This window comes from Muscardinus avellanarius, assembly GCF_963383645.1.
Source record: "Muscardinus avellanarius genome assembly, chromosome: 3".
Lineage (NCBI taxonomy): Eukaryota > Metazoa > Chordata > Mammalia > Rodentia > Gliridae > Muscardinus > Muscardinus avellanarius.
The window spans coordinates 18,331,456-18,355,840 of NC_137788.1; the positions used below are offsets into that span (position 1 = coordinate 18,331,456).

A 24,385-nucleotide genomic window follows, 5' to 3' on the forward strand; every position below is an offset into this window, starting at 1 on the left:
TGTTTTGAATAGATTTTTGAGTTTTATTGAAATCTTACATGAACAAGAAATTGGAAATACAATCACATCAAAGAACAAATTGTCACGGCTTTGACGTTTAAGCCAAACAAATTTTGTAGGGCAGATTTCAAAAAAGTGTGAAGTTATAACAATTTAAAAACACATTTAACCTACTTCTAGGAATGCAAAACATACAATCATAGGTTATTTTCAATACAAGAAAACTTAAAATTTGTTTGCTTTAATTTCTTAAAACTACTAAGACAAAGCACTAGCTTGTATTTTTATTTACAGCATACTTCATACTCCTATGTAGTCTATCCCAAATCCAAAAAATGAAACTGTCCAAACCAAAGGTTCTGCAAAATCATGATTTAACAGCTTGTTCTGGAGCTAAAATGAAGCCTAAAACGATAAAAGCATTGTAACCCCCAGAATAAGGGAACTCTGCAAGCCCAATAATGTCCAAGAGCATTTATGAAAAGAAAAATAAAAAGACTTGAGTATATATACAATAGTGATTTCTTCAGCCCAATACAAATGGCAGCAAACTGCTACTTAAAAGATGAAACCGTTAAGCCAATTGTTTTTGAAGAATGTAGATCTAGAGCCAATCGTATCTTGCCAGTATCATTTTCAAGCCCTCACTTGTCTATTTCCACTGTTGCCCATAAGTATCCTGATAAAATTCCTGGTTGTCATTATTGTAACCATAGTTACCAGAATAGTCACCACCTTGCTGAAGCGGCTGCTGTGCGATGGGTTGGGAACCCCAGTTCTGTTGGTTGTTGGTCTGACGACGCTTGGAATCAGGCTGGTTGTACCCATCTGCCTTTCTCTTGCCTCCTACATTGCCCCCACGATTGCCCCGAGATCCACGGGAACGGCCTCTCTGCTGTTGTGCAGGACCCCCTCTACCACCCCTAGAGCCTCTTGGTGGTCCCAAAGGTGCCCCCCTCTGTGAATAGCCAGCTCTACCTCTTGGAGGTGGTGCTCCCCGCCCCCTTGGTGGTGGTGGAGCACCTCGCCCTCCCCTTCCTCCTCCTCTTCCTCTTACTGCATAGCCATCATCATAGCCGTAGTAGGGATCTTCATAGCCTCCACGATAGTCATGATAATCATAACCATAGTAATCATCATAATAATCTTCATAGCCATAATAATCTGGAGGGTAGCCATATCCACCTCTCCCTCCACCACGACCTCGACCTCTAATTGGAGGTGGCATTCGAGGAGGAGGGTGATAGTAATAATCTTCATACCTAGCGATGGAGGAAAGGGATAAAAAAAAATTAGTTTATGTCAAGATTTCCTGATTTTTTTTCATTAACCTCATCTCTGTTATCAAGTTATTCCTTACTCAAAGACATATCCATTAAAATATGGACTCACGCAGTGCTTCTCGAGGCCTGTCTAGCAGCTTGGCGTTCTTTCCTTTTCTTATCAGGTGGCTTAGCTAATACTATTTCAATTTCTTCCCCTTCTATTTCTTTTCCATTCATTTCATCCATAGCCTAAACAAAATTAGAAAAATAAATTTATTTTAAAAAATAGTATTTGGGGGTTTTTTTGGTACTGGAAATTGAACGTAGTGGTGTCCTACCATGGAGCTCTACCTCTATTTTTTTTTTACATTGAAACAGGGTTTCCCTAAGTTGCTAAGGGTCTTGCTAAGTTGCTGAGGCTGGCCTCAAATCTGTAATCCTATCTCAGCCTCCCAAGTACTGGGATTGCAGGCATACTTCACCATGCCTAGCAAGAAACAGTATTTTAAAACATTTAACATAAATGTCACTTAATATATTTGGTAAATATCTCAGTTATTTTAATTTGTGAAACATTAGCCTAGTGAGAAAATTTTTTAAAAAAGTACATCTTGCCGGTAATACATTCCTGTAACTCCAGTAACGTGTGGCTGAGACAGGAGGATTGTAGATTTAAGGCCTGCCCCAGCAAGTTAGCAAGAAACTTTTTAAAAAATAATAATAATCTAGGGATATAGCCCAGAGGTAAAATTCCCTGGGTTCAATTCCCAGTAACCACCCCATACACACAAATTACGAGTTATCTGTGTTCTATACCGTTGAAAATTTCAGAAATGAAGCATTAAAATCAATGCCAAGTTGGTCATTGTGGCACATGCTTGTAATCCTAACACTTGGGAAGCTGAGACAGAAGGATATTGCAGGTTCAAGGCCAGCCTTAACAATTTAGTCAGGACCTTTGCAACTTAGTGAGACTCTGTTTCAAAATAAGAAAATAGAGCTAGGGGTGTAGCTCAGAGGGAGAATGCCCCTGGGTTCAATCTGCCAAACTATGAATTTTATAAGCAACAGTTCCTAATTAGATTCCACTGATTAAGACAAGGTCTGGTGTGTAGCTCAGCAGTAGAAAGAGCTTGCCTAGTATGCATGAAGCCTTGTGATCCGTAGCAAGCCAACAAAAAAGTTCAAAACCAATTTAATTTTTCTTTCTTTTTCTAATTTGGCAGTAGGGGGCAGTGGAAGTCCCGACCCTCATGTACTATAGGCATGCACACCATGGAGCTATATCCCTAGCCCTTCATCTCCTTTTTCCTTCTTACACTGAGGACTGAATTTAGGGCCATTATCCATTTTCCCCCGCAGTACTGGGGATGGAACCCAGTGGCATTCTACCTCTGAGTTACACCCCTAACCCTATTTTTTATTCTTTATTTTGAAACAGGGTTTTACTCAGTTGCAAAGGGCCTCAATAAGTAGTAGCTGAGGTGGTCCACAAACCATGATCATCCTGTCTCAGCCTCCCAAACACTGGGATTACAAGCATGTACCCCCACTACCGGCTCCACCAGCCATTTTTATTTTTCACTTTGAAACAAGTTCTCACCAAGTTGCTAGGGGCCATCCTAAATTGCTGAGGCTAGTCTCACACCTGTGATCCTCCTGTCTCAGTCGCCCAAAACCGGGATTAGAGGCATGTGTTATCACACCCAGCTTGCTAATTTATTTATTTATTTATTTAGCAGTACGGAAAATGGAAACCAGGGGCATTCTATCTCTGAGCTACACCCCCAGCCTATTTTTTTTTCTTTATTTTGAAACAGGGTCTCACTGAGTTGAAAAGGGCCTCACTAAGTAGCTGAGGCTGTCTCCTATGCTCCTGTCTCAGCCTCCAAAATGCTGGGATTACAAGCGTGGGCCACCATGCCCTGCTTTATTTTTTATTTTGAAATGGTATCTTGAGCCGGGCGTGGTGGCGCACACTTGTAATCCCCTTGCTTGGAAGGCGGAGACAGGAGGATCTCGCAGGTTTGAAGCCAGCCGCGCTGGCATAAGAGACCCTGTTTCAAAAATATAAAATAGGTCTGGGAGTGTAGCCCGGAGGTAGAAGGGCTTCCAGGAATCCCAGTACCACCAAAAAATAAAAATAAAAAATGAAATGGTATCTTGATAAATCACTGAGACTGGCCTCCAATTTGTGATCCTCCAGGCTCAGTCTCCCAAATACTGGGATTACAAGAGTGCGCCACTGTACTTGTTTGTTAGCAAGTTTTAACAACAAAATCCAAATATCAAGAAGAAAATTGTCAAAGTCTCTACCTTAACAGCAGCTCCTCTATCTTCAAAATGGACAAATGCATAATCTTTCAACTTCTTTACTCTTTCAAGTTTTCCAAATTCAGAAAATGACTTTTCCAATATTTCTTCTGTCACAGTAGTAGCCAAGTTTCTTACAAATAAAACTTTCACCTAACAGCAATAAATACACAAAATTGGCACTGGATATTTATTTTTACCAGAAGATTTAAAATTTTCTTCATGTATTCTGGCACAGACTTTTCTTCTCCAAAACACTAAGTGCTAAAAGTGTTGTCATAGAAAGTATGAGAAACTGCCAACAAAATGATCTTGATATTAGCTAACCAATTTACATAAATTGCTGGTTCCTGCTTTCTATCTCTGGTTGGAAAAATACCTAATATGATGAATAGAGTCCTCAAGGAGCCATTGTATTATTATTATTAATTCACACATTTAATGATCTCTACATCCCCCACACAATTTTTCTATTTTCTTTCCTAGAACTGGATTAACCCTAAAATTCACATGAAAAAATAAGAAATGGGGGAGGTGACAAAATCTATAGACTACTGGATATAAAGAACCTATAACATTTAAACCACTGAATAAAAGTAACAATCAGAAAAAAGATAATACTAGTCTTTATCTCACACTATATACCAGGATAAACATAAAATAGGTAAAATATTTAAATGAAAAGAGGGAGAAAAAATTATGAGAAGTATTAGAAGAAAACAAGGTGAGCCGTGCGTGGTGGTGCACGCTTGCAATCCCAGCATTCAGGAGGCTGAGAACGGAGGATTGCGGTTCGTGGACAGCCTCAGCTACTTAGTGAGACCCTGTTTCAAAAATAAAGAATAAGCCGGGCGTGGTGGCGCACGCTTGTAATCCCCGCGCTTGGGAGGCAGAGACAGGAGGATCGCGCAGGTTCGAAGCCAGCCACGCGCGCTGGCTTAGGAGACCCTGTTTCCAAATAAAAAATGTAAAAATAGGTCTAGGAGTGTAGCCCGAAGGTAGAAGGGCTTCCGGGAACCCCAGTACCACCAAAAAATAAATAAATAAATAAAGAAAGAAAGAATAAAAAAATAGAGCAGAGGGAGGTCAAATGCCCCTGGGTTCCATCCCCCAACACCCCCCCACACACACACCAAGGAAAAAAAAAAAAGGAAAACAAGGTGATTCCTTTCAACAGTAAAGTGAAATGGACTTGTAACTTAAAATCTAGAAACCACACAAAAATGTGATATATTCAACTACAAAAGTGTCATAGCTTCTAAATGGCAAAAAACACTAGTCAAATATGGAAAGAACATTTGCAACTTGGATCACAAAGATAATCTTTTATGCTAGAGCACTAAAAAATAAGAAAAAGCTCAACAAATAAGTAGAAAATTAGACAGAGTTCATGAAGACGTGTGGCTCATCAACACTAAAAGTGAAAATTCATACACAGTAAGAGAAGCAAGCCATTAATAGCACTGGGATACCGTTTGTTATCAGAGTAGCAAAATCACAAGTTTAGCCATATACTATTTTGTTAAGGATGAGGAAAACCTCCTAAAAGGGGGACTATGGCAACATCTTAACAATTACAGATGAATTTACCCTTGGTCTGCCATTCTAATCCTAAGAACCTTTCTTGCACTTGTTATCAACTAACATGTTACAAGCTTATTCACTATACTACTGAAATAAAACATTAACACCAACTCAAAGTTCAGCTAGCTGAATGTACTTCCAAAATGGAATATTACATAGCAATAAAAAATCAAGAAGAGGTCTATGAGTGATCTACAGACTGCCAAGATATACTGTTGGTAAGACATGTTTTTTCCCCATTCTTTATTTCTAAAACAAGGATACAACTTACAGTGAGTGGAATAAATAACCACTGTACCAGTTCATTGGCCACACCCTATAATTTTTTAGTGGGACATACAGGTATATTTTCTGAGAGTTGATTAAACAAAATGGCAAATAAGCAAATAAACCAAATAAAATGATGCAGGAGGCTATCAAGCAACCAGGTATCTAAGAATCAGGGAAAATAAGAATATATATGCCTATATCCCCTAAGAAAACACTAAAAGGATAATCTGGAGACTACTAAACCTAGATGTCTTATAAAGGAGACAAAGGGGATACAGCAGAAAGGGGACTCATGGAAGCAAGATTTCCCTATACCTTTTTATATAATTTTGTTTGGAATTTTGTTTTTTTGTGGTACTGGGGATGGAACCCAGTACCACTGGGTTCTACTACTGAACTATATCCCCAGTCCTTTTTTAAAAATTTTCAGACACAGTCTCACCAAGTTGCCCAGGCTAACCTCAAACCTGCCTCAGCCTTCCCACAAGTAAGAATTATAGGTATACCCATCTCATAATTTTTTAACTAAAGAAATATATTATGTATTCAAACAAAAATTAACATACAACTGAACAAATATGTTATCTCAGATAAAGGGCTATGTGCATAAAGTTCTGAGAAGATATTAGTTCAATTATTGGCCTCTATCCCTTCCCTTTTATTTTTGTCAAGTTGTAGGATAGAGGTCCAGCCTCAACACAGAAAGGCCATCAGTGGCTTACTCAATACTTTTTTTTTGGGAGAAGGGGGTTGCACTGGGGATCAAATCCAGAGCCTTGCACATGTTAGGGAAGTACTCTACCACTGAGCTTTTTTTTTTTCAACAGGGTCTTGTCTTGCTAAGTTGCCAGGTTAACCTTATACATATGATCCTCCTGCTTCAGCCTCCTGAATAGCTGGAATTGCCAACAAACACAATCATACTCAGCATTATTTATTTTCTGTGGTGTTAGGTGGGGATCAAACCTAGGGCCTTTTACTGAGCTATATCCCAACTTTTTTTTTTTCTTAACTCAACATGGATCTATTATTTTCTGTGAAAAAACCATTAACATACTATATAAATATTAGAATTATGCTAAAAATGTTCAGTAGGTGGTCTGGGGTATGTTCAACTCAGTAGTAGAGTGTCTGCCTAAAAATGTGCAAAGTCGTGGGCTAGATTTCCAGATGTGCAGAGTAACAATAATTTAAGTGTTCAATAGGGCTGGGCATGGTGGTGCACTCTTATAATCCCAGTACTTGGGATCAAAGGCTCAATGCCAGCCTCAGCAACTTGGGGAAGCCTTCTGCAACTGAGATTCTAATTAAAAAAAAAAAAAAAAAGACTGGATATAGCTCAGAGGTAGAATGCCTCTAAGCTTTACTGGTTCAATCTCCAGTAGCACACACACAAAAAGTGTTCAACAGGGAAAAGTATCCCTTTAAGACAAGTAGGTTTAGGTTCTAGTTGATAATAAAACTGACTCTAGTACCTAGGAGACAGAGATAGGATTGCAGGTTCAAGATCAGCTACAGCAATTTAGTGAGACTTGTAGCAACCTAGCAAGACCTTGTTTCAAAATAAAAGGTACTAGTTCAAACCCTAATACCCCCCCCCCAAAAAAAGACAAAAAACAAAATTACAAAAATATTGACCCAACTTGGCAAAAATCTTCAATGAATTGTAACATTGGTAAACAGAAGCTTTACTCTAGTGAATAAACTTTTCTCCTAAATGAGTAAAAGAAAAAAAAAAAAAAAAAAAAGCTAGGCCTGGTGGTGCAAGCTTGTAATCCCAGCACTTGGGAGGCTGAGACAGGAGGCTTGCACAGGTTCAAAGCCAGCCTCAGCTACTTAGTGAGGCTCTCTGCAACTTAGTGAGACCCTGTTTCCAAATAAAGTATAAAATAGGTCTGAAAGTATAGCCCAGAGGTAGAAAGGCCACTGGGTTCTACCTCCAGCACAACTAAACAAATAAATAAGTAAATAAAAAAATAGGAAAAAGTAAGTTTCTAGTTTATACAGCCCCCCCATTCTGAAATCTGTTTCTGATTCAGCAAGAAGAGTTAGAAGAATAAAACCTTGAGGTAGTCTGACCGAGAGAAAAAGATTCAGAAGAAATTCCACTTGAAAAGTTACTAAGGGTGTGTGCAAAGTGGCTGTAAGCCAATCACTCGCTGAATGTTAGGTTTTCAAAGGCTGTTATTCCTCTCTCATAATGTAGATATATGTAGAATGCAATTTTAAGTGTCTTAATTTAAAAAAACATAGGTACCACTTAAGTTTCTAAACTCCTACACAGGCTCCAAGTTGTAGTGGACCTCACACTTATCCAACCCCAATAAAATAGATGATGTCCAAGATTCAGTAGTCTTCCCCAAGTCACAATTGTATTAGGAGAATAAGCATCTGGAATTAAAATTAAGCTAATTGAAAAAGAAAATGAAAAAAAAACTGGGGATATTTAGATTCCCTGTCTCTTTCCTAGACATCCATCTCTCTACTGAAGGACTATGAGATAAAAAGATACTGAGCAGCACTCATCAGAGCTTCTCTGGTCCATTTTCAATGGATCTTCTCAGCTTAACTAAAGATACTTTTCCCTATAGACTTTACACCATACTGGCATAAACTGAGTTCCCCAGATTAATCAGAATGATGATTTGCCTCTTCAAAATCTGGAAACCCTGATGAAAAGAATTCTCAGTCACAAAGAATCTAACCCACCAACTTATGGCCATCCACAGAGGTGCTGCCTCCCTAGGAAGGCAAGAGGCATAATCAATATTCAAGAATGCACTGCAAGCAGCAGAGATGCAATTCCCATGTGTCATTTTAATCTCAGAGTCACCTAGAGGAGAGCCTAAGAACCAGGACTAGGGCACGACCTTTCCCTAAGCAAAGACTGCCAATGCAAGCACAGGGCTGACAAGGGGACGGAGGATATGCTACAGGGCATATTTTGTCAATACCAAGTAACAGCAAACATGATAATCCTTTGCCTTTCTTCTTGGGACATCACTATTAAATAAAAAAGAGAAGCTGGCTATAAATCTAAATAGAGTATAAGTCACAATATGGTCAAAAAAGTAATAATTTATCTCCAAAATATTATAATAATTAATCTCCAAAACATTATTTGTCTTTACTCAACAAGAAACATCTTTATTTAAACCTCTATATGCCACATGTTGCCTAGCACTAAACAAATACTCAGTGTGTACAAAATGCTTAATTAAAGGGATTTAATTTCAGTTCCTTTGGCACAGTTAATCTGCAGGAAAAGGGAGGTTAACGGAAATTCCAGGATACCAATATAGGCTATTGCTTCGATGTAAAATCAGCTCCTTGCTTAAGTAATTAAAGTCTAGAGCTATAACTTGTACATATTATAAAACTCTAAAAGTTTGAGCTTTATTCTGAGTACAAAATTGAAATGATAACCTACCCCCACCCCAAGCAACTGCATTTACCTTAGCCATGACTTCTGGATCTGGTTCTTCCACAGGGTCAGCCCATTCAACTGTAACTACATTTCCCCATACTTTTACTTTTCCACTCATCAGCCGGCGTCTGGCTTGTGCTGCTGACTTGTGATCCTCATATTCAAGGAAGCAGAACCCCCGATTCTTCTTTTTGTCATCGGGTTGATGATAGAGAATAACGTCCACCAAACCCTCTGTTAAACCAACAGCCAGATATATAAGCCAAAAGCATCCACCACACATCTAGCGATTAGGCAGACCTAAATCCTTTTGCCAAGGAGCAAAAATAATTGAAAAAGCCTAAAAATGAGTCACTAATTACCTAGTAGACAATTAGATCAACATAATTAGATATGAGGTTTGGGACAACAGTACAAGTTTCCTATTAATTTTAGGGTCCTAAAGGCATAGATACAGGTCCGACTACTTTATTTTGACATTTGATTTACATGACCTCTAATTTAGAAAAGCACTATCAAAAACTTCAAAAAACCAAACTGTTAACAAATTCAAGAGAATTTTCAACAATTTTGGCCAAAAATTCTTCCTTAAATCTAAGTGAAAAATTATTGATTTTACCAAGAACAGTGATTGCCTTCTATTAGCAGTATCCCTCTCATTTTCAGTCCTTTGCCCTTGTCCCTCCATGTATTTTTTTTATAAGTTAGCCCTACTTTTAAATATTACCCTTGCTCTTGCAAATGCTTACATTTTGGCACACACCAAGTAATCCAGTACTTGGGAGGCTGAGACAGGAGGATTGCAGGTTCAAGACCAGCCTCAATAATCTCTAAAGACCCTCTGCACTGTAGTGAGACTCTTGTTTCAAAATAAAAAATAAAACTGGGCTGGGGATGTAGCTCAGATGTAGAATGCCTCTGGGTTCAATCCTAGTACCTCAAAATACTAATAAAAAGCTGGGCGTGGTGGGGCACACTTATAATCCCCGCGCTTGGGAGGCGGAGATGGGAGGTTCACACCGGTTAGAAGCCAGCCTTGCTGGCTTAAGAAACCCTGTTTCCAAAAAAATATATAAAATAGGTCCGGGAGTGTAGCCCAGAGGTAGAAGGGTTTCCAGAAACCCCAATACCACCAAAAAATAAAAAAAAAAATAAAAAAAAAAATAAAAAAAAACAAAAACAAAATTGCTTAGATTCTATTTCTAGAGCAGACTTCTCTAAATTGCATGTGCCTGCTTGCTTACCGAGGTCTCCTTTGATGTCTTCGACAAATATAACGACATATAGCACCACTATGCCCAACATGTCTTCTCTAGACATTTTTTTTTTTACCTAATATACAATAAATATGACCGAGTTCTCAGCAAGAAATTGAGGACACTTTTTTACTTCATCTTTTACTTCACTTCTCCTATGCACTTCCAAATCCATTTGTTTCTTTCTGTTTCTACTGCTACTTCCTAGTCCAGGCTTCCACCTACCTACTCTGACACTCTGACAGCCTCTTTTTTTTTTTTTTGTGGTACTGGGGGTGGAACCCAGGGGGGACCTTCTCCGAGCTATACTCCCAGACCTATTTTATTTTTTAATTTTATTTATTTATTTATTTATTTATTTGTTTGTTTGTTTATTTATTTTTTACAGTACTGGGGTTCCTAGAAGCCTTTCTATCTCCGGGCTACATTCCCAGACCTATTTTATATTTTTATTTGCAAACAGGGTCTCTTAAGCCAGCGTGGCTGGCTTCGAACCTGCGCGATCCTGTCTCTGCCTCCCAAGCGCGGGGATTACAAGCGTGCGCCACCATGCCCGGCTCCCAGACCTATTTTATATTTTTATTTGGAAACAGGTTCTCTTAAGCCAGCGAGGCTGGCTTCCAACCTGCGTGATATTCCTGTCTCCGCCTCCCAATCCCTCCTAAGCATGGAAATTACAAGTGTGCGCCACCACGCCCGGCGTGACAGCCTCATTTAATTCACCAGTTTTTATTCTTTCTTCTTTTTCTTCCCCTCTAGTACCAGGGAATAAACCTTAGAGGTGTGTAACCGGACATGATGGAGCACGCTTGTAATCCCAGTACTTGGGAAGCTGAGACAAGATGGCACAGGTTTGAAGGCTCTCAGCAACTTAGTGAGGACCTGTTCCCAAATAAAATATAAAATAGGCCTGGGGGTATAGCCTGGAACTAGAAAGCCCCTGGGTCTCAACTCCAGTACCACAGACAAAAAAAAAAAAGGATGCTTTGCTACTTAACTCCATCCCTAGACTTTTTTTTTTTTTTTTTTTTGCGGGTCTGGGGATGGAACCCAGAGGCATTCTACCTTCGAGCTACACCCCCTGCCCTATTTTTTTTAGTCTTTATTTTGAAACCGGGTCTGAGTTGCAGAGGGCCTAAGTAGCTGAGGCTGTCCGTAAACCGCGATCCTCCGGTCTTAGCCTCCTGAATGCTGGGATTACAAGGATGTGCCACGACGCCTGGCTATCCCTAGACATTTTAATATTTTATTTTAAAATAAATGGCACAGGCTGGTCTCAAACTTGTGATGCTCCTGCCTCCGCCTCCAAAGTAGCTAGGATTAAGTACCAGCATGTGTCACAAGGCGGGACCCAGCTTTGACTTATGGGGAAAGGGGTTCTGGGTATCGAAATCAGGAGGCTTTCTACACTGGGATTTAACCCCAGCACTTTTCTAAGTTACCACAAACTGACCTTGACCCTACATTCCTCCTGTCTCACTCTCATGTACTGGGATTACAGGTATGTACCACTGTGCCTGGCTTCGGCTTCTATTCTTAACCCTATTTCACTCCAGGCCTTTATCCACATAGCAACAGAAATAATATATTTGTAAACAGTTATTCCTTATGACCTTTTTTTTTTTTTTCGTGTGGTACTGGGGAGTGAACCCAGAGGCATTCTACCTCTGAGCTACACACCGAGCTCTATTCATTTATTTATTTTATTTTTTGTGGTACTGGGGATAGAACCCAGGGACTTTCTATCTCTGGGATATACTCCCAGACCTATTTTATATTTTATTTGGAAAGAGGGTCTAGCTAAGTTGCTTTCTGAAAGCCTCACTAAATAGCTGTGGCTGGACTCAAACCTGCACAATCCTCCTGTCTCAGCCTCCCAAGTACTGGGATTACAAATGTGTACCACTCTATCTGGCAGGAGTTTGGATTTTAATGTACATATAATGAGGATTAGAAGGTCATGCTGGGCATGGTGGCTTGGAATCCCAATATTTGGGAGGCTGAGACCAGAGGATCACCGTTTGCTGCCAGGCTCAGCTACTTAGTAAGGCCCTTTGCAACTCAGTGAGACCCTGTTTCAAAATAAAGAAAAAAAAATTGGGCTGGGATGTGTAGCTTGGAGGTATAATTCCCTGGATTCCATCCCTAGTACCGCAAAAAATGAAAAAAATTATTAAATTTTAAAAGGACCAAAATAAATAAATAAATAAAGCCCTGCCTATTCCACCTCAAACTCAAGTGTGTGTGTGTTACTGGGGATTTAACCCAGGATTATTCTACCTCTGAGCTGTACACCCAGCTCTTATCTTTTTTTCTTTTAAAAATTATTTTTAGTTGAGCGTGATGGCGCAATATATGCAATCTTGGAACTTACAAGGCTGAGCCAGAGGGATAGCAGGTTTAAAGTCAGCCTCAACAAGTAGTGAGGCTCTCAGCAACTTAGTAAGACCCTGTTTCCAAATAAATAAATAAATCTTTTTAGAGGTCACGGGATTGAGCCCAGAGGAATTTTACTGTGAGCTACACACCCAACCCTATTTTTTATTCTTTATTTTGAAACAGGGTCTCACTGAGTTGTAGAGGGCCTAAGTAGCTGAGGCTGTCCGCGAATCTGTCTCAGCCTCCCAAATGCTGGGATTACAAGCATGCACCACCACACCGGCTCTCACTAATTTCAGGGGGTCTCAGTAAGTAGCTGAGGCTGGTCATGAACCTGCTATCCTCCTGTCTTGGCTAAGACTCCCTGGTTCTGGGATTACTAGGATGCACAACCACGCCAGCTTAATTCAATTCCTAATTTTACCTTTTAACACTTGCCTCTCAGGTGTGTGTGTGTGTGTGTGTGTGTGTGTGTGTGTGTGTGTGTGTGTGTGTGTTGATAGGGATTGTAACTGGGGGCATTCTACCACTGAGCTAAACCCAAGCCCTATTTTTACTCTTTATTTTGAAACAGGGTCGCACTAAGTTTCGGAAGGCTTCGCTAAGCACCCTCCTTAGTTTCCCAAGTACTAGATTACATGAGTACACCACCACACCTGGCTTCTCGGTTACTTTAATATACAAGTTCTTCCTCGCCGTGGAGCAGGGATATGTGCTGCTCTCGGATGCACTTTTGCTATTGTTCTTTGAATGCTGCATCCACCTCATCCTTTAGGCACTGGCTGAATGTCACCTTACCCTAACACATGGAAACAAGGATAGGAGCTATTCCCTAGTTGAACATTCTATATTTTCCCCTTTCAGTATTTTACCACAATGTGTAAGTATTTCTTTCATTTTTGGTCTTAACTCCTTTTCCAGAATATAGACTCCATGAGGGAAGAGAATAAACCTCTTATTTACTGTTGTATCCTGGCACAGAGCACAATGCCAGTGTTTAACATGCACTTTAATAAACACCTGCTGAAGGAATAAGTAAATGGCCATGAAGCCAGAAAGGAGCTGGTAAATAAAAAGTGATGAGGTCAAAGAACTCTGCCGGGGGTGGGGGTGTCTGACCTACACAATTACAATGGACAGAGGCAGCTGTTACAAAGTGGGATGCTAGAAATCAAAGATTTCCGAGTGGGCAGAATTTCTAGTGACAAGATCTAGAATGTGATCTGGATTCGGGAGAGGTGAAGTAAAGGACTGGAGATGAGATGTCTCAGTCACAGAACTAGGAGTCTAAAGCCTTGGACGGGTGATTCACACAGATGTTAAAGGTACTAAGAATAAGTTAATTTAGGGCAGAAGAGGAAGAATGTGTACCTGAAGCAATCTTCAGATTAAAGAAAGGCTAAAACAAGAAGCGCAATAGATGAGAGCTCCAAGAAAGGGGAAAGAATAGCATTTCTAGATGATAATAATGCAAAGAAATAGTGATTTTTACAAGGGATAGTTGTCTAAAACAGGTTTTTAAGTCACATAGCATTAATCTCAATCAGCATTTAAAGAATGAAATGGAATAGGAAATAAAATAAATCACGTGTGATAAATAAAAGGATGATATAATTAAATTGCTTCAGTTACATATTAATATATAGAGACCTGTGATATAAAATGTACTCTTAAGTCAATTCAGTGGATTTGAAATTAGAAATTAAAAGGAAAAAAATGACCTAGACAAGTCAACAGGAAAGAAGAAATAAGAACTTTCATCTCCTTGCCCATAGGGTTCATTAGCTATCAGGTGGAAAAGCCTTCACTTAAGAATTATAGAACAAGGCTCTGGCAAATGCCAAGGTTCAATTAAGACAAAGAGGTGAATGGGAAATTCCAAGAAATCACGGACAGGAGGAACTGTGTTTACCACTAAAAACCAGAAAGAAAGCAATTTAGACAGAGGAGACTTGAACTCTATTTTAATATACATATATATGTAATATATATATACCTCCATTTTTAAGCACTTATAAACTAAAAAATAATACCAAAAGTCTCCCAAAACCAATTTCTAAAAACATTTTTGTTTTACCTGTGACTTTACTGAATTCTTCCAAGATGTTTTCTTTAGTCTTATTTTTCGGAATGGATCCAACAAAAAGTCTGTTATTTGCCACAGAAATGCACACTCCAAGGTGTTTACCAGGACGAATTTCATAGCTGTCACACTGCAAGAAAAAGAACCAGAGACCCCAAACCACCCCAAACTGAGGACAACCGAGCTTAAGCTAAAAGGAACTCGACAATTCATGGCCAATACTCCGTGCTTTATCAACTCATTTCCTTCAGGCTTACAATAATGTAAACGTATACTTTAAACTTGAGTTATCATCTCTTGTTTTAGTTTGGTTTTATAAGCCTCCACTCCTCCATTTAAAAGGACATGGCGGTGCACAATTGTAATCCCAGCATTTGGGAGGCTGAGACAGGAGGACATGGTTCACAGACAGCCTCAGCTGCTACTTAGTGAGGCCCTTTGCAACTCGGTGAGACCGTTTCAAAATAAAGAATAAAAATTAGGGCTGAATTACAGCTCGGAGGTAGAATGCCCCTGGGTTACATCCCCAGTAGGGCAAAAAACAAAAAGCAAAAAAACGGAAGGTTATTCATTTTATTTTTAAAAAGCTTTACTTTACTACTATTGGAAAATTCTTTTCCAGAGAATTTCAGAAAGAATACCTAACACTGATCATTCAGGGTCCTTGGGGATGGAATTAGAAATAGCTAAGCTGTAGTAAAAGCAATATACAAAGAGTATTAACTATGTTTAAAACTGTAAAAAAAATTTAGAAAAATTTTATATCACATGCAAAGCAAAATTGTGCGTGCGTGCGTGCGTGTGTGTGTGTGTGTGTTACAAAGGATTGAGCCCAGGGTAATTCCTCTGAGTTAAGACTCCCAGCCCTTTTCCTTTTTAGTTTTTAGAAACAGGTTTTCAGCTAGGTTGGTGAAAGCCTTACTACATTGCTGAGAATGCCGTCGAGGCTCTCCATGATACACAATTCTACTGTCTTAGCCTCCAAAATACTGGTATTACAGGCAAGCACCCCCAAACCCAACTATGCAAAATAATTCTAAACACATAAAATTTTGAACTTTTAGCCAGGAATATAGCACAAGCTTGTAATCCCAGCATTTGGGAGGCTGAGACAGGACTAAGGTTCGTGGCCAGCCTCAGCCCCTCAGTGAGACCTTGTTTCAAAACAAAGAATAAGCTGGGCGTGGGGACGCACACTTGTGCTTGTAATCCCAGCATTCGGGAGGCTGAGACTGAAGGATCACGGTTCGCGGACAGCTTCAGCTATCTAGTGAGGCTCTCCGCAACTTAGTGAGACCCAGTTTCAAATTAAAGAATAAAAAAACTAGGGCAGGGGGTATAGCTTGGAGGTCAAATGCTCCCGGGTTCCATCTCCAGACCTGAGGGGGGGGGGGGACAACCACAAAGAATAAAAAATAGGGTTGAGGGTGTAACTTGGAGGTAAAAAGCCCCTGGGTTATATCCCCAGTACCAAAAAGAAATAAACTGTCTTATCAATACTTTCAAATCTCTATCAACAGATAGGAAAAAAAAAAATTTTACTTAGCTGGGCGTGGTGGCGCATGCTTGAAATCCCAGCACTTGGGAGGCTGAGACAGGAGGATCACACAGGTGCAAAGCCAGCTTCAGCTACTTAGTGAGGTTCTCAGCAACTGAGTGAGACCCTGTTTCCAAATAAAGTATGAAACAGGTCTAGGAGTATAGCCCAGAGGTAGAAAAGCTCCTGGGTTCCACCCCCAAGTACCACAAAAAAAAAAAAAAAAGTAAATCACAATATAGAAATCGTTTCCCTGACAAATTTTCATTTCTCATTCTTTAACATTACCTACCCACTTATTACTGAAAAATATAATTACTAAAAGCCATCCATACTTTATATGAAAATAAAACTGAGCCCGGCATGGAGGCGCACACTTGTAATCCTAGCATTTGGAAGGCTGAGTCAGGAGGACCGTGGTTCAAGGCCAGCCTTAGCTACTTAGTGAGGCCTCTGCAATTCAGTGACACCTTGTTTCAAAATAAAGAATAAAAAATAGGGCTGTGGGTGTCGCTTGGAGGTAGAATGCCCCTGGGTTCCATCCCCAGGACCACAACAACAACAAAAAAGGAATATTTCTTAATATTAAATAAGTAAGTTTCCCGGCATTCGAGAGGCTGAGACCTGAGGATCGCTGTTCACAGACAGCCTCAGTTGTTTAGTGAGGCCCTCTGCAACTTAGTAAGACACTGTTTCAAAATAAAGAATAAAAAATAGGGCAGGAGGTGTAGCTTAGAGGTCAAATACCCCTGGGTTCCACCCCCAGACCCACAAAAATAAATAAATAAATAAATGCATTTGAAAGAAACTCCATAATAAAAATTAAAATCTGGGTTAGGCTAGAAGAGGAACTAATTCAGAGGCCACTGATGAGACCAAACTGCCTTGATAAAGAGGTTACCTTTTCTAGAAGGGCCAGAGCTAGTTTAAGTAAGCACTTGGATGCCTGGCAATATACCAAAAAAAAAGTGACATTATTATTTTAAGATTCTGAGATAGTCAGAATTCTATTACTACTGTAATAGAATGTAAGAGGCATGTAATAGTTATGGCACTGGAAAATGAAAGTTACCAGAAGGTTGGCTACTAAATAGTAGAAAACGAGAATAAGATTAAATACTGAAGAACTCAGTGGCTTAGAAGTAAAAAGAAAACAAGAACACAATTAGACAACAGCATGGCATGGTGGCATGCGACTAATCCCAGTAATCAGGAAGCTGAGACAGGATGATCACAGATTCAAGGCCAGCCTCAGCAACACATAAGGCCCTCTGCAACTTGGTGAATTCCTGTTTCAAAATAAAAAAGTAAAACAGGGGTGGGGTTGTAGCTCAGAGGTAGAATGTTTCTGGGCTCAATCCCCAGCACCACAAAATTAAATAAATAAGCTGGGCGTGGTGGTACACACCTCCTATCTCAGTATTGGAGGCTGAGACAGGAGGATTGCAGGTACAATGACAGCCTCAGAGAAAACAATGAGACTCTTACCAACCTAGGGAGACTCTATTTAAAAAAACAAAAAAGAAACTAGAGCTGGGGGTGTGGCTCAGAGATAGAATACCGCTGGGTTCAATCCCTAGTACTATAAAAGAAAATATGTGATTAGGCTGTGACAAAATTAAAACATATTCACAATTATTTCCTGAACTAAATCCTAAAAGTCACTGTTATCCAGTTATGTTCTCTAGAAATCAACTCAGCTTTCAATGTCTTTGACTTATCAATTGACTTTAAAGTCAGTCCAAAAGTATAAAAAGCAAGAATAAATACCACTTTTGTCTACCAAAGAAAAACCAAAATAAAAAACCACAAATGCTAAATTATTAGATAACTCCTTAAAGTTATGGGAAGCTTTCTATAACATTATTTCTTGGACTGTTTTTTAGTTTTATAGTCAGAAGAAAATAACAAGGGAGACATAACAACCCAAATAATATAAAAAAATTTAAAACAACAATGAAAGAAACAAACTTAACTGCAAATAATTTGAATTCAGATTTATTCTCTCAAATAGCAACTGTTGAACAATGAATATATGTTTATCACGTACCAGTTTAACAGCTTCCTGTGCAGCTTCCTTTCCACAGAAGGTGATAAATGCATACCCTCTGTTCTGACCAGACAGCGGATCCATCATAAGACGCAGATCCCAGATAGGACCAGCCTTCTCAAACAGGGGCACCAATTCATCCTCATATAAATCTCTAGGTATTTTACCAACAAAGACCTGAAATGAAACCTTCTTATTAGAATCCGAGATTAACATCTGATTTAAGCCATAAAACCTACCTGTCTTTAGGGACAAGATAGTTAAGAAAGAATAAGGACAATCTACTGAGAGAGGAGAATGGCAGGTTTGCGGCCAGCCTCACCTAGGTAGTGAGGCCCTCCACAACTTAGAACCTGATTCCAAATAAGGAATTAAAAAATTGGGTTAGAGCCGGGTGTGGCGGCACACGCTTGTAATCCCCGCACTTGGGAGGCCGAGACAGGAGGATCGTGCAGGTTCGAAGCCAGCTTCAGCTGGTTTAAGAGACCGTTTCCAAATAAAATATAAAATCAGTCTGGGATTATAGCCTGGGGGTAGAAGGCCCCTGGGTTCCATTCCCAGTACCACCCCCAAAAAAAAAAAAAAAAAAGAAAATTGGGTTAGGATGTAGCTCGGAGGTAGAATGCCCCAGCTTCAATACCCAGTATTACACCAAAAAAACCCAATTTGAATCTTGCAATTGACTTGCATACCTAACTCTAAAGTACATAACAGCCATAGGGTTATTAATGAAGAACAAAAGTCTATACTGAAAATGTTAAATGTATAGAAGAATAGGCAAATTTTGTACTTGCTAATAACTTTAAATTTTATTTATTTATTTATTTATTTTGGCAGTACTAGGGATGGAACCCAGGAGCACTCTATTTTTGGGCTACACCCCCAGTCCTATTTTTTATTCTTAATTTTGAAACGGGGTCCCACTAAGTCGCAAAGTGCTTCACTAAGTAGCTGAGGCTGTCCGCGAACTGCGATCCTCCGGTCTCAGCCTCCCAAATGCTGGGATTACAAGCTAGAGCCACCATGCCTGGCTTAAATTTTAAATTTTTATAAGTAGTCTTTTTCTCATAAAAACAGAGTAAAGTGCACGTATGAACCTTCATGAAAATATGATCATTGTATCTTTTTTCTTTGCAGTACTGGGGATTGAATCCAGGGACATTCTACTTCCAGGCTATATACCCCTAGCCCTATCTTTTTTTTTTTTTTTTTTTTTTTTTTTTTTTTTGTGGGTCTGGGAATGGAATCCAGGAGCATTCTACCTCCGAGCTATACGCCCCTGCCCTATTTTTTAGTCTTTTTAGTTTTTTTTTTTTTGGGGGGGTGGCACTGGGGGTGGAACCCAGGGGCTTTCTGCCTCCAGGCTATACTCCCAGACCTATTTTTTTAATATTTTACTTGGAAACAGGGTCTCACTAAGTTGCTGAGAGCCTCACTAAGTAGCTGAGGGTGGCTTCGAACCTGTGCGATCCTCCTGTCTCAGCCTCCCAAGTGCAGGGATTACAAGCATGCGCCACCACGTCCACCTCCCAGACCTATTTTTGATTCTTTATTTTGAAGCAGGGTCCCACTAAGTTTCAAATAAGTAGCTGAGGCTGGCCATGAACATGTGATCCTTCTGTCTCAGCCTCCCAAGTATTGGGATTACAAGCATGTGCCACCACGCTCATCTAACTATCTTTTTTAGGTAGTAGTGGGAATAAAATCCATGAAGTTTTGACACAGAGCTACATTCTCCAAACCCTGTTTATTTTTACTTTGAAACAGAATCTCACTAAATTACCAAAAGCTGAGTTCAAGGATAGCCTCAATAATTTAGCAAGACCCTCAGCAACTTAGACACTGTTTATTTATTTACTTACTTATTTGGTCTGGGGATAGAACCCAGGGGCATTCGACCTCCAAACTACACCCACTGCCCTATTTTTTCTTTATTTTGAAACAGGGTGTAAGTTGCAGAGGGCCTCACTAAGTAGCTGAGTCTGTCCATAAACTGCAATCCTCCAGTCTCCCACCTCCCAAATGCTGGGATTATAAGCATGCGCCACCACACCTGGCTTAGACACTGTTTTAAAATAAAAAAAAAAAGTTAGCTAGGGCCAGGTGTGGTGATACACACTTGTAATCCAGGTACTTGGGAGCCTGAGACAGAAAGATTGCAGGTTTGAGGCCAGCCTCAGCTAGTTAGTGAGGCCCTCTTTCAATATAAATAATAAAAAACAGGGCTGGGAAGTGGCTCGGAGGTAGAATGCCCCTGAAATCAGTCCCCAGTACAGGGCGGGGGGGGGCGCTGGGCTAGGGAATGTGACTTGGAGGCAGAATGTCCCTGGGTTCAGTGTCCAGTAACACACAATACACACCAAATATTTTAACAGGAACCTTGATATTATTCAGAAACTCTAGTGCTTCAAGCTATACCTTTACCTATTAAACTTTTTTTTTTTTGCGGATCTGGGGATAGAACCCAGGGCATTTGACCTCCAAGCTACATCTCCTGCCCTGTTTTTTATTCTTTATTTTGAAACAAGGTCTCACTAAGTTGCAGAGGGCCTCACTCACTAAGTAGCTGTTCCCAGACAACGAACTGCCTTCCTCCGGTCTCAGCCTCCCAAATGCTGGGATTACAAGCATGCGCCACTACCTATTAAACTTTTTAAAATTAAAGACAAGTTCTCACTTGTTGCAAGGCTGTTCTTAAATCCCTTGGCTAAAACAATTTCCCATCTCAGTCTCCAAAGTAGCTGGAACTATAAGAGTATGCAACAACACCTAGCTAGCATATTAAATTTTCAAGTGTGTAAAAAGGCAGGTATGGTGGTGCATGTTTATAGTCCTAGTACTTGAGGCTGAGACAGCAGAATCACAGGTTCATGGCCAGTCTCAGGAACTTAGCAGAGCCCTCTGCAACTTAGTGAAATCCTGTTTGAAAATTAAAAAAAAAAAAAAAAAAAAAAAAAAAAAAAAAAAAACCAAGATAGAGTTGGTGGTATACCCAGAGATTGAATGCCCTTGGGTTCAATCCCCAATACCGGAAAAAAATAAGTAAATACAAAATAAAATAGTGCTGACAGTATAGCTCAGAGGTAAAAAGCCCCTGAATTCAATCTTCAGTACAAAAAAATAAGTAAATAAAAGAATGAATCTCCATGACAGCACACATTTCACATCATGTTCCTTATTTTTTTCTTCCCAGCATTAAACATCATAGTTGATCCATAATAGATGTTCATCTTGTGTGTTTGTGACACTGGAAATTGAACCCAGAGGTATTCTGCCTCTGAGCTATACCTCCAGCACAACTTTTTTTCCTAATTTGGAAACGACGCCTCACTTTGTGGAGGGCCCCACAAGGTTGCTAAGGCTGGCCATGCACCTGCAATTTTCCCATCTCAGCCTCCCAAACACTGGGATTACAGGCGTGCTCACACACACCTAGCTCTGCTCATCTTTAAATGTATGTATGTATGTATGTATGTATGTATGGTACTGGGGTTCCTGGAAACCCTTCTACCTCTGGGCTACACTCCCAGACCTTTTTTTTTTTTTTTTTAATTTGGAAACAGGGTCTCTTAAGCCAGCGCGGCTAGCTTCGAACCTGCGTGGTCCTCCTGTCTTTGCCTCCCAAGCGCTGGGATTACAAACGTGCGCCACCAAGCCCGGCTTTTAAATGTATTTTAATAAACATCTACCTCACACTTGTAGCTAGTGCACTAGATCCAATCTCTTTTTTTTTATTCAAAAACACTTGCTCCAGCAACATTTATACCATCTTTTCCATTCTACTGGTTCTAACACAAATGTTATAATTTCTTCACTAATTTAAGCAGAAATATATTTTTACTCATACTCATTCTAGCTATTACACCATTTCTTTTTTTGTAACAAAATTTCTCAAAAGACCTGTATTTGTTTTCTCAAAGTTCTCATCCATCTCCCACTCTCTTGAAGTCTCTGAATCTGGCTTTTATCACTACTGTCTTCAAAGTCACTGTATCTTCATGTTGCCACCAACAACAGTCAAGCCTTAGTCCTCATTTTACCTAGAGAAGTTTTTATACAAACTGACTAGTTCACTCTTTCTGTGGGCACTTTCTTCAGCTGCCTTATGGGGTCTCACACTTCTGGAGTTTTCGCTTACCTCCAAGAATCTTTCCTACAAGCTTCTATTCCTGGTTCCTCCACATCTGCCCAAACTCTAAACATTGGTAGGCTGTGAGGCTCAGATCTTAGATCTTTGCTCTACCTATAAACATTTCCTTCGTGATTTCCTTGGAAGGCTTCATTTAATTCCAAACTTAAGAGTTTTTAAGTGTTATTTAGTAGACAAGTATGGTGGTACATGTCTATAATCCCAGTAGTTGGGAAGGAGCCTGGGACAGGATGATCTTAGCAAGACCCTTTTTCAAAATAAAAATTAAGCCAGGAGTAGCAGCACACACTTGTAATCTTAGTACTTGGGAGGCTGAGACAGAAGGATCACAGGTTCCCAGCCATCCTCAGCTACTTAGTGAGACCCTTTGCAACTTAGTGAGACTCTGTTTCAAAATAAAGAATAAAAATTAGGGCTGGAGATTTAACTTGGAGGTAGAATGCCACTGGGTTTAATCCCTAGTACTGCAAAAATAAATAGACAAATTAATTAAATTAAAATAGGAGCCAGGCATGGTAGCACACATTTGTAATTCCAGTATTTGGGAGGCTGACACACGAGGATGTTGGTTTGAGGACAGCCTCAACTACTTAGTGAGGCCCTTTGCAACTCAGTGAGACCCTGTTTCTAATTAAAGAATAAAAAAAGTAGAGCTGGGGGTGTATCTCTGAGGTAGACTATACTGGGTTCAATCCCTAGTATGGCAATAAATAAATAAATAAATAAATAAATAAATAAATAAATAAAATAGGGCTGGGGATGTACCACAAAGGTAGACTGTCCTTGGGTTCAATCCCCAGTACTACAATAAATAAATACATAAATAAATTTTTAGGCACCTATACCTGCCACTTGTGTGTGTGTGTGTGTGTGTGTGGTAGTGGGGATTGAACCCAGAGGCATTCTACCTTCAAGCCACACTCCCAGCCAAATTTAGTTTCTTATGTGGAAAAAGAGTCTCACTAAGTTGATAAGTCTTACTAAATGCTGAGGCTGTCCTCGAACCTACAATCCTCCTAGCTCAGCTTCCCAAATACTGGGATTACAGGTTATGTGCCACCACATTTGGCTCTGCCATATTTATAATCTCCAGCTCAACCTCTCCCTTGAACTCCAGGTTAAATTCAATTCTTCATTAACTAAAATAAAATAGAAATATTTTCCTTTTTGCAGACAGGAATAGTGGTACACACCTATAATCCTAGTACTTGGATAACTGAGATAGGAAGGTCACATGCTCAAGACCAGCCTCAGAAACTTAGTAAAACCCTGAACAACTTAGTGAAATCCTGATTCAAAATAAAAATTAAGGCTAGGTGTGGTGGCGCACACCTGTAATACAATGGAAGGTTGATAGGTTGAAGGACAGCCTCAGTAATATAGTGAGACTATGTAACCTAGTGAGACCCTGTTTAAAAAAAAAAAGAGAGAAAGGGCTAATAGAAAGGCCTGGAGATACTGGGTGTGGTGGCACATTTGTAATCCCAGTACTTTGGAGGCTGAGACAGTAGGATCCCAGGTTTTCTGCCAGCTTCAGCTACTTAGTGAGGCCCTCTCCAAGTTAGTGAGGCACTGTTTCAAAATAAAGACTAATAAGAGCAGGGAGTGGTGGCACACACTTGTAATCCCAGCATTCAGGAGGCTGAGACAGAAGGATTGCAGTTCACAGACAGCCTCAGCTACTTAGTGAGAGCCTTTGCAATTCAGTGAGACCCTGTTTCAAAATAAATTAAAAAAAAAAAAAAGGGCTGGGAGTGTAGCTCAGAGGTAGAATGCCCCTGGGTTCCACCCCAAGGATCACACAAATGAAAAAAGAAAGAAAAAAGACAGAAAGGAAGAAAGAGAGAAAGAAAGAAGAAAGGAAAGAATAGGGCAAGTGGTATAGCTCAAAGGTCATATATCCCTGGGTTCCATCCTCAGAACTGCAAAAATAATAGTAATAAAAATGAATAATGAATAATAAGCCAGGTGTGGTGGTACAGGCTAGTAATCCCAGTACTTGGGAGGCTGAGACAGGAGGATTGCACAAGTTTGAAGCCAGTCTCAGCTACTTAGTGAGGCCCTCCACAAC

The 24,385-nt window shown here is 39.9% G+C and overlaps 1 protein-coding gene across 3 annotated transcripts in view; it reads right to left on the reverse strand.

The window, feature by feature from the left end:
- Positions 1–652: 652 nt before the first annotated feature.
- The window catches only part of HNRNPR (heterogeneous nuclear ribonucleoprotein R), a gene marked incomplete at both ends in the record, with an annotated part of 40,688 nt that continues 16,955 nt past the window's right edge, over positions 653–24,385 (reverse strand). For 2 of the 3 annotated variants that reach the window (XM_080691776.1, XM_080691775.1), the window contains 6 exons: positions 653–1,262; positions 1,393–1,514; positions 3,582–3,731; positions 8,888–9,093; positions 14,572–14,707; positions 18,165–18,341. In XM_080691776.1, the coding sequence (XP_080547902.1) occupies positions 653–1,262; positions 1,393–1,514; positions 3,582–3,731; positions 8,888–9,093; positions 14,572–14,707; positions 18,165–18,341 (1,401 nt within the window). The remainder of the gene's footprint in view (positions 1,263–1,392; positions 1,515–3,581; positions 3,732–8,887; positions 9,094–14,571; positions 14,708–18,164; positions 18,342–24,385) is intronic. The other variant, XM_080691777.1, reaches the window with a different exon arrangement.